Here is a 13,517-nt window from a genome sequence, read left to right as displayed (position 1 = left end):
TCCAAATACTCCTTTTCATAGGTCTCACAGCTTGAGACTAGAACCCACAGTTTTGATAAGGTAATTGATATGATTTTCCATGAATGGTCTCATTGTTCTTAGCCTGACTGACACTATGCATGCATTGTGCGCGTTTGTGACATAATTGACTTCTAAAAGGCCATATGACAAAGTGGAGATTATAGTTAAAACAATCAACACCTTGTTCCATTTTAAGCATTCTCTCTCCTTCTCAAGCACCAATCCATTAATCCATTAGTAACATATGTCCTCCAACACAGGAATCAAACTCCAGGTAATCACAGGTACAGAAATTAAAAGTGTGACCAGCAGGTTGAGGGAGGGGATTCTGTCCCTCTACTTGGCTCTTGTGAGTACTAAGTTCAGTTCTGAAGTCCTCAACACAGGAAGGATATGGATCTGCTACAGCGAGTCCAGTGGAGGGCCGCAAAGATGATAAAAGGGCCGGAGCACCTCCCATATAGGGACAGGCTTGGCTTGTTTAGCTTGGAGAAGAGAAGACTCTGGGGAGACCCTACAGCAGCCTACAGGTACTTAAAAGCGGCCTGCAGGAAAGCTAGGGAGGGGCTCTTTATCAAGGACTGCACAGACAGGAGAAGAAGTAATGGTTTCAAGTTGAAAGAGGGAAGATTTACATTAGACATTAGCAAGAAATTTTTTACTGTGAGAGGGATGAGGCACTGGCACAGGTCACCCAGGGAAGCTGTGGATGCCCCATGCCTGGAGGTGTTCAAGGCCAGGCTGGATATGGCCTTGAGCAGCCTGATCTAGCGGGACATGTCTCTGACTGTGGCAGGGATGTTGGAACTGGACGAACTTTAAAATCCTTTCCAACCCAAACCATTTTATGATTCTATGAAACAGGCAGGAATCTTAGGAGTGAGACTGTTTAATTACTGGGTTCTGTACTTTCAGCCCAGTGCTAATTCCTGTTGGGTTCTGTGTATTTTATGAGTAAGTGTCAGCAATTTAAACGCAGCTACCACGAATACATGACGCATAGTTGATTATGCTTGAGTAACCCATGTGATACAAGCTAGAGGTATTGACAGCTGGATATCAAAAGAGGTGGATTTTACTGGTATGTAGGAACAGCAAGGCTCTCAGACTCTCACGAAGACCAAATTCTACTTTTCTCACTCTAGAGCTTGCCTCAAATCTACCTGTTGAAATCTCTCAGCTCTAAACTCATAATGTGAAACACACCACTGCTCCAAAGCGACACACAACGGGACAATTTGGTACATGACTAAAAATTGCATGTTAAATTAGCATATTATGGATTAGCAATACAGCACAAAAAAGCGGAAGCTTAAGACACTGGCTCATGCGTCTTCAGGGAATTCTGCTGCAAGTTCCATTGCCAAAAAACACAAAACAGACAGGATGCCAAGCACTACTTCCACTGACGGTGTTAAGTTACTATCCATTGCTAAATTCTGCCAGTAACAGAGAACAAGGCTCCGTGACCTTAGAAAAAGCATTCCTATGGGGATTAATAATAAGACCCTCTCTCCACGAACTCCCGCCAAGTGGAAAAAAGTTCAGGCCACCATGGAAGGAAATACACTGATGGTTACCACACTTCCTTCACTCTTTGTCTGCTAGGTCTGATATTTGTAATTATACTCTTGTTTACAACTATAGAAAGTTATTCTACTCAGTAAACAAGAACTAAGAATACATGAAGTTTAGGCTTGTATAAATTTTCTATTTGCCTACACATTTTTAGAACAACAAAAACATTACAGAAGCAGACAAGTTCACATTTCATGCTTCATTCAGGAACAAAGTAGCTTTTAGCTGCACACAGATCAGCATCAGAGCTGGAATGAATGACAAAACAAGAACTCAGCTGCTTAGCCATTGATTTGCATATGGTCTGAAGTAGCAGTTAATCTAGAAGCATCAGAGGCCAGTACAAACATGCCTAAACACTTCAGCTACATCTTTCGCAAATGGTGCTGAAATAAGAGGCAGAAAGCCAAACAAAGAGATGAATCTTAACATCTAAACCTAACTTCTGAGTCCTAGTAGAGGCTAGAAAAATAATCATGCCTTGAGATGAGCAAGAAAACATAAGACAGAACACGTCGTCAGCACTTCCCAGATTAATACGACAGAATTTGTTCTTAGTGAAGAACACAAGCTTTATTCTCCAGATCCATTAACTGGTGACTTCCAAAGCATAGTGTGTGTTTTAAAGGATGGAAAGTAAGGGTTGTACATATCTAAACTTCTAGTTGTTGCAGAGAGACATACCATCACTTCTTTAAGAGTGAGCATCAGAGAGCAGGAGAAATTATAAGTTTTATAAATAAATGTAGGACTGACATGAAAGTAATTATTCTCCATTGCCTGCAATAATGTCCCAAGAAAAATCCACCACAAAAACCCACTACTTAGATCTTTAAATATCTCCAGAATTGTAGACCACAAAGAGAACTACTGGGATAATTAAGCACAGTTGCTGTTACTACTAACTGTATGTAAAAGAAAAAAATCCTAGACTCAGAACTCATATAAATGTACTTTGAGCTGTAATTAAAAGCCCTGACTATCACCTTCTCTACTGCCTATTCTTATGAACAATTCAGAAAGTGAAAACAAATATTAATTTACCCATTCCTCCACTCATATCTCCTTCATTGCTAAATAAAATCAGCTATTCTGGAATCAAAACTCCATCAAGTCCAGTAGAAGATGTCTCCCCTACAATATCTTTACCTCTACGTCACTCACAGCTCAAGGATCAGCTCAAGGATATACTTCAATACTAACCTTTTATTAAATATCCAAACATTATTATTGTAACAGTTTATCATTTGGAATCTAAAACATCCTCATGCTATAAATTTTGTAAATTAATCATAACTCCTGTGGAAAAAATATCCGTCTCCTTGATGCCTAGCAATTTTATTTTTGACCTCTACTTTCATATTACTCAGGTTATGACATCAAGGAATATTATTTTTTTTAACTTTCTCTATGCTATTCCTCCTTTAAACAACCTTACTCTTCCTGATACGTTTTCTCTTCCAGGCGAAGAATAATTGGTCTTTTCTTGTCATCATCCTTGTTCTCCTTCTCAGTGTGCATATAAGTTTAAAAAAAATTAAGAAAAGACTCTATGTCAAGGAAGGACCAGAATACAGCCTTTATGATGCCAACAGAGGCAAATGAGTTTACACAAAATACAGTCTCTACTTTTTTCTCTTCACAATTAATAAATGTTACACTTTCAAAACACACCTATGCCTGCACCTTATCCTCTCGCTAGCCTCAGCAGCTTCACAACCTCTTTCCCAAGAAGCCATAATCATAGAATAGTTAGGGTTGGAAGAGACCCTAAAGATCATCTAGTCCAACCCCCCCTGCCATGGACAGAAACATACCACTAAATCAGGCTGCCCAAGGCCCCATCCAACCTGCCCTTGAACATCTCTAGGGATGGGGCATCCACAACCTCCCTGGGCAACCTGTGCCAGTTTCCAGAACCTTCATAGTGAAGAAATTCTTCCCAATGTCTAGACTAAATCTGCCCCTCTCCAGTTTATACCTGTTCTCCCTGGTCCTATCCCCACAAGTCTTTATGAATAGCCCCTCTCCAGCTTTCCTGTAGGCTACCTTCAGGTACTGGAAGGTCGCTATAATCAGTTTAAAATAAAATGCTAAACACATAACAATGACTGTTTCCCATCCCTCTGTTGCTGCAGGCATTCCTATCCATTTGACATTTTATTTGACTGCAACTAGTACAAGACATTTTCATGTAATTCTAAACAATTCAGTACCCGCAGCAAGATTTACTACCTCACTGTTCCGCCAGCTTTCCATATGGTTTATTAATGTAATCAATAAAACAACACAATGTTACTGGAGGACTCCACTTGCAGCCACTTTCAGTTGTGAAAACAGTTTCATTATGACTAGAAGATCAATCCATTTCCAACACAAGTAAACCTTGATGGGAAGTTCTGATAACAAGGTAAAGTAGCAGTGGATGATCGCACGTTCCAAAACCAGTCACAGTATACTTTTATTCCAGCCACTCAAAAAATGACACTCAAAATCGACATAACTACATTCCTAAAGAAGAAGTGGTGCACAATCTATTTAACTACAGGATGACTATAACTTATATGGTACAGCAGGCTTCAGGAAAATCATGAGCAAACAGCTAAGTTTTAACCAGCACAGTTTAACCAAAACCGAAGCGTGTGCGGGGAACCAGAGTGGAAGAAAAACATCAGAGGCTGGCAGCAATCAATGTAACTATTTCTAAGGCAAGTATCAACAGTAACTGCAAACACTTTGATTACTACACACAAAGATGTCATTATCTTCAGACAAAAGAAAAATCCTTTTTGCTTCCCCTATGGCTCTTTGCCATATCTCAGAGAGATGACCTGCTCTGACTTAGTCAGACTGATTTCCTCTATTGATTTCTTTCAGGCCAGTCTCTGCAGCTGACTTAATGTAGCTTTACTTCTGGCTCCAAGTTCACCCAAACCTCAACTACCCTGGGCTAGCTACACAATCCTGACAACTAAGACATCTGACAACATATTATAAAATAGAAATTTCATTCTAGGTTCTTAAATCTGCATCCAGTTGTTTACACAATAGGTAGGATTATTAGTTCCCACAATGGCCAGTCAGTATATTAATCACTAAATTAACATGACAGAAATCATGGCCACCTGTTTAGTGTCTCTTTTTAATAATAACACATCATTTTCATTTGGCACAGTTATATATTAATTGCCTCTTCAAGGATATTTCAAAATGCTTTGGCAACTCCTTAAAAACAGCACTTCAATATTTCATGGACATAAAGTTTTGAAGTATCCATCAGCTTCTTGGAATTTAGTCACATTACTCAAAATACACCATTTTTCAATGCCAAGACCAACAAAAACATTGAATCCCAAGTACTCCCTGCCTGAGGTGTTCTGCTGGGGGAGAAAATCTTGGGGAGAACAGCAGGAGGCAATAAACAACATTCTCAATTGTGTCCAATCCATAGTTCTACAAAATTTGTAGAGCTGGCTGTGTGAGAACAGCATTAGAACGTGGTTCTCAGCCAATGCTGCAACCTTCTTCATCATCTCCAGGGTTTGCCCCAGAACAGTCCTTGTACCTTTGTACTGGCTGAAGATCTGGGTGCTCAACTGCCCAGCTTTTTCCTTCCCTTTTTTTCTCCTCCTGTAAACGGTCTCAACTGGTTCTCACTGTTCTGGGTGTTAATTACTCCGAACAGATTAAAGGAGTGCACTTTCTTGTTTTCCTAAAATCAGCCAGGCTTTGAGAGGGACGATCTTCTATTCTTAGACAGGAATGTACCACTAATGCAAGACTCAACCATAATAAAGCAAGTGGGGCTGGGGTGGAAGTGAAGTTACTGTCCTGAAATGGTGCAGCATTTCACCAAATCAGCTCCTTTTCCCAAATTACAGCAGAATAACATATGCATCATTACCGATTCAGGAAGCCAAAAGGCTACTTTGTCATGAAATGATCTTCATGCCTCAACCATTTTCTCTGCCCTAAATACTTATAATAAATATAAATACTTATAATACTTGTAATCTTACTTACAGAAAAATACAAGCTAATACTATTAAGAGCTCTGCCATAACTGCTCTCAATCTTAAGGTTGGCAGCTCTGTCAAGTTGTGTACAGGCAATCAAATGCCCACTCCTCTTTGGGAAATATGCTATAAATGCTAAGGTAGCTGGAAGATTGTACCTAGTATTGATAAAGTATTAATCAATATAAGGACATTGTAGTACGTTTCGCTATGTCACATCTTTTGATAAAGGTGTTTACATTAAAAATACCCTTTATTTGAACCTACCATACTACCTCTTCATGTGCTGAGGCACAAAAACCATAATTTACAAAAGAATTCCAAGGTGCATGGACAACTAAGGTGATTTCAGGGATGACATGTGAGCCAGGTGAAAATGTTTAACTTTTCAAATGCACGTGCAACAACCCATACAGAGCTTATCTCCAGCACAATTGGTATTTCCAGTTTGCAGGAAGAGTGAAAGCTTTCAGAAAGGCTCAGCAGAGTAAAATTAAGAGTTGACTGCATTCTCTACCCATGTATTTAAAACAGTAAGGTGTTTTTCTTAAGTGTTATAATCGCAAGCCTGGGAAAATCCAGCACTGATTACCACAAGAAATCAGACATATACGTCTTGCTCTCCTTCAGAACTTGATAGCTGAACTCTAAATTCTAACTAGGTATCATCACAAACATAGCAATTGCAAAGTCCTCTGATTCTCTTTTATCCTTTTTACAGTGGAGTCTATGGTCACTTGACACACATTGCCAAACATAATCCTAGTATTCATTAATTTAAACCCACTATTATAGTTACAAAATGGCTCTCAGAAAAATGATCCTGTTTACTGGTGCTATAGTTGTGGCATTAATTAATTGTTCTTACTCTATTGTAAGGCTGAATTCTTCTTGAACTTTTACTCACCTTATGCAAAATCTAAGGTGGTCAATATCTAAACTCCTCATTTCCTGCAAATCATCACTTTTTGGAACCTGTCCAGGTTAGTGAACATTTGAGCAGAAACATAACCAGGAGGATGACAATATTTCCCTGAACTGCGTGATTCCAGTCTTGCACAGAGTTCATCTTCAAAAGGAAAGCTCAGTCTAGTTTAGGACCTGGTTTTGGTAAACCTAATACCATACAATGAAAATCATGAATTCCACTAATTAATGGTTTCATTCTGCTGTAACACCAGGTTTCATACTTCTGACGAGGCTTCTATAAAGAGAAACAATTGGCTGTGATATTAATTTTTTAAAAAATCTTTTACCTTAATGTTTTAAAATATAAAACACTAAGGGAGATACAGTTAGAATGGAGACTCATGAGGACAAGGCACAGCATATTTTGGAAGGAGTGATTTTTGGTGAGCTTTAAAAGATAGTTACACTGAACAGGCACAGTTAATAATAGTAAGAGATAACTTACAAACATAGGCACGATGTTTGTTGAAAAAGAAGGCATGGCTGCATTTAATTATTTCAAGAGGTACTTAAGAAACTACTACTACCAACCTTGACTTCACACCAACAAATAAATAGCGTGCATTAACTGTAAAAAACCACAGCATGCACAGAGAGGGGGTAAAGTGTAAAAATGTAGATATTGGCTAGTTTCACTATGGGCTTGTATTTGACAACTTTTTATAACAATGAAGCTGCCATTCTCTGACGACCTGTTGCACTGTGCTGACACAGCTGTCTGTTCAGCTCCACGCATGCTGTAATGTGATGTGATAGTTCAGCTCCCTGGTGCAGGCTGTCAAACGCCCAGGTGTGCAGGCAGAATGCAGAGAGAGGGCATGAACAGTGTCCTAGTGCCACCTCAACTCCCTCTGCTTTCAAATCAGAAGTACTCATCTAACTTGTACCAGTACAGAAATCAACATTTCATTTCCTTCTATGAAAAGCAATCAGCTTCACTGCTTTGAAGAAGGACACCCAGATAGGCTCATCATTAGCCAAGTATCTTGCAAATAAATCTTACTGCAGCATTTTAAAAGATTAAGTATGAAAGTTTAGGACAAAACACTCCCATGTGAATAGCTGAAAACCTCTGAAATTTCCTCAAACTGTTTTAAATTTTCATCTTTACTTACTTTCGGAAGGTCTGAAAGTTGGTAACCTCTCACACATTTTATTCCATACAGTGTTAAAATAAGGATTGAGCTAGTAAACTTAGTGTTATTCCTATAGAGAAAAAGTACTGGTCTTAGGGGAGATGAAGTACAGTATTTTATTTGTCAATACAGTTTCCTTTACACCTTTTTAAAAAAGGAAAGTGTAAGAAAGGAAAAAAAACAACAACCCAGGAACAGCACTGAATGAAAGCAGGAATATTTTCACATCCACAGCCACACTCTGTATTCCAAGTGCCGTACCACAGCAGCATGTTCTCACTAACTCCCCATACATAATGACATTTCAACAACATTACTGTTCAAGTATCAATATCAGAATGTTTCCCTAGGAGTTGAAAACATACTATATAGCCAGACATTCCCTCAAATTCCTCTTGTGCTTTGCATTCCTGTTTTAAATAAGAGCTTTTTCAACTGTCCAAGACATGACAGAAAAAAAGCACATTACTCCTTTAAGATTTAGTAAAGTTTTAGCTTAATAAAAATATTGCATTATTTCTATGATATTTCTTGGTACCTATTACATTCTCAGTTCACTTAATGTACAAATCTTTTTCTAATCCTATGAAAATATCTGGTACATGAACAAAAACAGACATGCTTTTGGCATACCATTAGTTTCTGCAAATTTCTGAATATCAGCCAGAGTTTTTAGTTCTTTCCTTGGGCAAGCTGATACACATAAAGCAAGAGATTTGATCTTCTGATGTACTAGATCAATGTTGCAAGGATCCAAAAAGAACACATACCTAGGGAAGAAAAAATGATAAATTACTTCAGTGCAATTGTTAATTAAAAGATAATAAAATCAATTTCATCTTCTACCAAAGGATTCAGCCAAGACTAATCCTCAATCTATCCAAAAGCACCGAAAATGTGGTATTTATCACCACCGTATGGGTAAAAAGAACTCATGTACTCAACATATGCACCACAAATACACGCATATTTATATACAATTTGGGATCACACAGAAACGATGTTTAACTCTACCAGGTTCAAGTCCATTCAAATGGTGCTGTTCATAAAAACAGCAGCATTTCTACCACGCCTCTTCACAGATACGGGTCTAAACATTCACAAAACTTCACCCCAACCTTAAACTTGACTTCAAGATTTCCAGCTTTTTCTAAAAAGACTCAACAAACCAAAGTAATCTTATACTTACAATATAAAAAGAAGAAAGTCCATGAATACACATAATACCAGTACTGAAGAACAGCTTTTTGGTTTACAGTGATTTTCCACACCACTGAGCAGACTGAGCAGATTACTTCAGTATTTATTTTTTAAATAAAACATGTTCAGATATTCAAAGTAGAAGTAACTAATATTCAAGTGTCGTATTTTAGAGAGATTCTATTTGGTAACTTACCATGATATCATAAGTCACTGCCATTTACTACCACAGCGCATTAAGTACTTATTATAGCTCCCTAGCTAATATCATTGAGCTCAATGATGGTGATGATAGGGTTTAGTGTCTAGGGGTAAAAATCAGTGGAATGCCCGCTAAGACAGATATAATGGTCTGCTATACACAGCCCACCAGGAAGAAGAGACTGATGAGGTATTCTACACTCAACTGGAAGAAGTCTCTCTGTTGCTAGCCCTTGTCCTTGTGGAAGACCCACCAGATGTCTGCTGGAAGTATAATACAGCAGAGAAGAAACAGTCTAGGAGGTTGCTGGAGTGCATGGAAGTCTTCCTGACACAACTGGTGAGTGAACTGACTAGGGAAGGTGCCCTAGTGGACCTGTTGTCTGTGAACAGCAAAGGCCTTGTGGGAGATATGATGGTTTGAGGACGCCTAGAGCACAGCAATCATAAGACGATAGAATTCTCAGTTCTGGGAGAAGTAAGAAGTCAGCAGAATGGCCACCTTGGGACTTCCAGAGGGCAGACTTTGGACTGTTCAGAAGGCTGGCTAATGAAGCTCCTTGGGAGGCAGCCTTCAAGGGCAAAGGAGCCAAAGAAGGCTGGATGGTCCTCAAGAGGGAAATCCTGACAGCACAGGAGCTGGCCATCCCTGTGTGCCAAAAAACGAGCCAGCAGGGAAGAAAACCAGCTTGGCTGAGCAGAGAGCTTTGGGTGGGTCTTGTTGAAAAGAAGAAAGTACATGAGCTTTGGAAGAAGGGGCAGGCATCTCAGTAGGGCTACAAGGATCAAGTGAGATCATACAGACTGAAAATCAGAAGGGCTAAATCCCAACTAGAACTTAAACTGGCCAGTTCTGTGACAGATAAAAAATGTTTCTGCAAATATATTCACAACAAAAGAAGGGCCAAAGAGAATCTCCAGCATTTACTGGATGCAGGGGAGAAAATATTGAGAAAGAGTGAGGATAAGGCTGAGGCACTTAATGCCTTCTTTGCCTCAATCTTTAATAGTACGCTAAGATGTTCTCTGGGTACTCAGCCTCCTGAGCCAGAAGACAGGGAAGGAGAGCAGAACAAAGCTCCTATGACACAAGAACGAAAAGCTAGAGACCTGCTCAGCCAATTAGACATTCACAAGTCTATGAAGCTGGATACGAGGTCTAATCTAAATCCTCCCCCTTCCAATTTGAAGCCATTCCCCCTCATCCCATCACTTCATGCCCTTGTAAAAAGTCCTTCCTCACCTTTCTTGCACGCCCCCATCAGGTACTGGAGGGTTGCTATAAGCTCTCCAGGGAGTCTTCTCTTTTCCATGTTGAATAACCCCAACTCTCTCAGTCTGTCCTCATAACAGAGGTGCTCTGAAATATGCACTGAAACACTCTCTTCATACTATCTAACATCATTGGAAAACACTACCAAATCACGATATAAAATGCCATTTCTACTTTTGCACTCTTCCCAATGGGAATTCATTCTGTAAGCAATAAAAACCCCTTCTGCTTCTAGAAAGCACTTAATCCCTGCCTGAATACTTTCAAGTCTATGGGCCCATCACTGTCTAAGTTTCCCCCATGGAAAGACTGTGCTATTATCCAGTCTCAGTACACAAGAGTTATTATTACTTAGTAGTCTTACTTCCTCAAAGTCCAACATAACCCATGTTATCTACATCAACTGTAACATAGTAAGACTGCTTGCATTCTTAAAATGTACTTTTCCCTTGTCCACACCTCTATGAAAATTATCCAGTATTATTTGTAGGTTATTGGCTATTTTTTTTGACTAAACCTCAGGACTCCACTGATCATTAAAGTCTAAGAAGCAAGTGCAAACATGAAAACTTCTGTCCTGCAGACACACTCAAAGTAACTGTATGTGAGCAAAAAGCCAGTAATTCTAATGCTTTCCTTTACTTCAAATAAAATACTCGAGTTGATACCAAGACATACAATATTTGTGCTAACTGGACACTCCTGTTACAGCTTCCTCTTCATGAGAGCAAGATCCTGCAGTTATTATTCCATAATATAAGGGAACATGGAAGGAGAGCATCAGCTCCTCTGAGGGTATCTGGTCAAAAGAGCCATAAACAACAATCTACAGAGTCAATCCTGGCTGACATGTGATAAGGGAGGTTGTGATGGTATCAAAACTGGTCAGTCACACTTATTGGTAAGGTTAAGTGGAGTATGCTAATTGTTAGCTTTCAGTAAGATTATCAGGATAAGCACCTTGCCAAATTTTGATAAGGAAATGCAGGGAGACACACAGACATAAAATGTGACCAATCTGTGCTAATGAAAACAATAAGCAGAAACTAACTCAGTTACTGACAGTAATTGATGGGTTATCAAGAAAAAGCAGGCAAACTGAGGCCTGACAAACTGACAAAGGTGCAAGCCCAGAGATGCAAGATGCAGGAGGGGTTAGTGGGACTGTACCAGCTGCCAAGGGAATGTGCATGGAATAGTATTTGCAGAGAAACAAAGGGTGAGGGACAGACTAAAAAGGGTATAAGATAGGCTGTAATTTGGTCTGACCAAGCCTGGCACCTGATCACTGCTGTCTGTCCCATACTTTTACTAAATCCTTTCTTAACTCTCTCTCTCTGCATAATCCCAGTCTCTATTCCATGTGCATGGATGCACCAAATGCTGTAAGGACTGATTGCCAGCTACTGGAGGGACCAATGTGATGGATCTCGTGCCAGCAACTGAAGATAGACCAGGTTTTTTTGTGCCCCAGGCCTGTGGCACCAGCTACCAAAGAGAATGGAGTCTTAGCCACTGGCCACTGAGGAGGGAACAATGTGAGTCGCAAAAAAAAAAAAAAAAAAAACCAGCTACAGAGATGAGGGGCTCAAATTGCTAGAGGAGGACTGTGGGTCACAGCTCATACGGTGCTGGCAGTTGACAAGACTGAAGCATCTGTACCTTCCTTGAAGTGAGTGTGTGCACATGTAATTCACAAGCAAATTCCAAGCTGCACCAGCTGGTAAGCATGAGGCTCTGGGTCCAGGCAGAGCCGTCAGGTGGGTGGAGGGTCCGTGCTGCTATTTAGAGAAACCTGTGAGTGTGGGGTGCCTGTGGGATAAACATGTGAGTGTTTGCTACTGAGCACCAAGTTGCTAAGTAGCGGGGAACCCAATGGGCAGGTGAGGGGGCTTGGGTTCAGGTGGGCAGAGGGGCTGTGCTGGTATTTGGGGGATCCATAAAAAATGCATGTACTTGTGAACCTCAAGACTGTCATACATGAGCCTGCACTCACGACCCTCTGTTTCTGCCAGTCCACGAGGAGCAGAGAATGTGGCCATTTGTGGTGGCATTCATGTGAGCCCCGCAGTGTGCGTGCTGTTAAAAGGCAGTGCCTTGTCAGTGCCCCATGTGCATCTATCCATCCACATCCTTCAGCCCAGGCAAAGACCCTACGTACCTAAGTGTACCGGGCTGTGTTCCAGTGGCTGGACAGGGGGCTCCTCCAAATGTCCATTTACACATATTACCTAAGGAAACCAAGTCAGGAATGCCAGCACTGACAAGCTAGAATTCAGCCCACTTCTACAGTGACTTCAATCCATGGGCCAAGCTATGATTTTAACGGCAAGAAGAAATTAGAATATTTTGTAAAATAAACACTACAATTTTAACTTAAGCCTGGACATTCACAAATACAATACAACTATAGTGCCATATGCAATTTTGACAGAAGTATGTTGTACTGGCATACTCCTAGATGTATGTAATTCAAACACCACACTGCATGGTTCAGAGACAGTTCTGACAGCAACAAGGCAGCTGCAAAGCAAACTCTAAGCTATCAAATCTGTGGCTTCAATCCACAGTCTAGAAAGACAGAAGTAACTTTTTTTGTCATTTCTAGCAGCTAAAAATGAGAATCAAAATGCTAGACACCTGTATTACAGAGGAAAAGGCATTTTTTTTTGTTTTTTAAAGCTTGTTTATTCAAAGTAAGTGATTATCGCAGAAAATTCCACACTGCGTCACCACAGAACAGGTTTTGTTCTCAGCAGAACCATATACTGACGTGCTTTGTGCTTCAATTTCAATTACTTAGAATCAACAACAGAGTAATTTGTTAATAAGAAAGTAACTTAGATCTGCAATGCAAAGACTGAAGTAAACAAATTAATCACATTGTTAGAGATGCTTCAACACTGCAAATGAAAATTTGTTTGCTATAGAAAATTCAGTATATCAGATTTGCGAAGTAGAAAGCATCTTTATAAAGTACCAGTCCTGCAGAGAAGGATGTGGGGGTACTGGTGGGTGAAAAGCTGGATGTGAGCTGGCAACGCATGCCTGCAGCCCACAGAGCCAAAACATATCATGTGTTGCATCAAAAGAAGCCTGATCAGCAGGTCAAGGGATTCTGCC

The 13,517-nt window shown here is 40.0% G+C and overlaps 1 protein-coding gene across 2 annotated transcripts in view; it reads right to left on the bottom strand.

Annotated features, from left to right (window-relative positions):
* Positions 1–13,517, bottom strand: part of SLC44A1 (solute carrier family 44 member 1) — a 73,242-nt gene that overhangs the window by 32,403 nt on the left and 27,322 nt on the right. For both annotated transcript variants that reach the window (XM_054053696.1, XM_054053693.1), the window contains exon 4: positions 8,354–8,490. In XM_054053696.1, coding sequence (XP_053909671.1) covers positions 8,354–8,490 — 137 coding nt within the window. The remainder of the gene's footprint in view (positions 1–8,353; positions 8,491–13,517) is intronic.

Source organism: Cuculus canorus, chromosome Z (assembly GCF_017976375.1).
Source record: "Cuculus canorus isolate bCucCan1 chromosome Z, bCucCan1.pri, whole genome shotgun sequence".
NCBI lineage: Eukaryota > Metazoa > Chordata > Aves > Cuculiformes > Cuculidae > Cuculus > Cuculus canorus.
The sequence above is the reverse complement of the archived record's forward strand: the minus strand, read 5'-3'. Positions and strand labels throughout refer to the sequence as shown.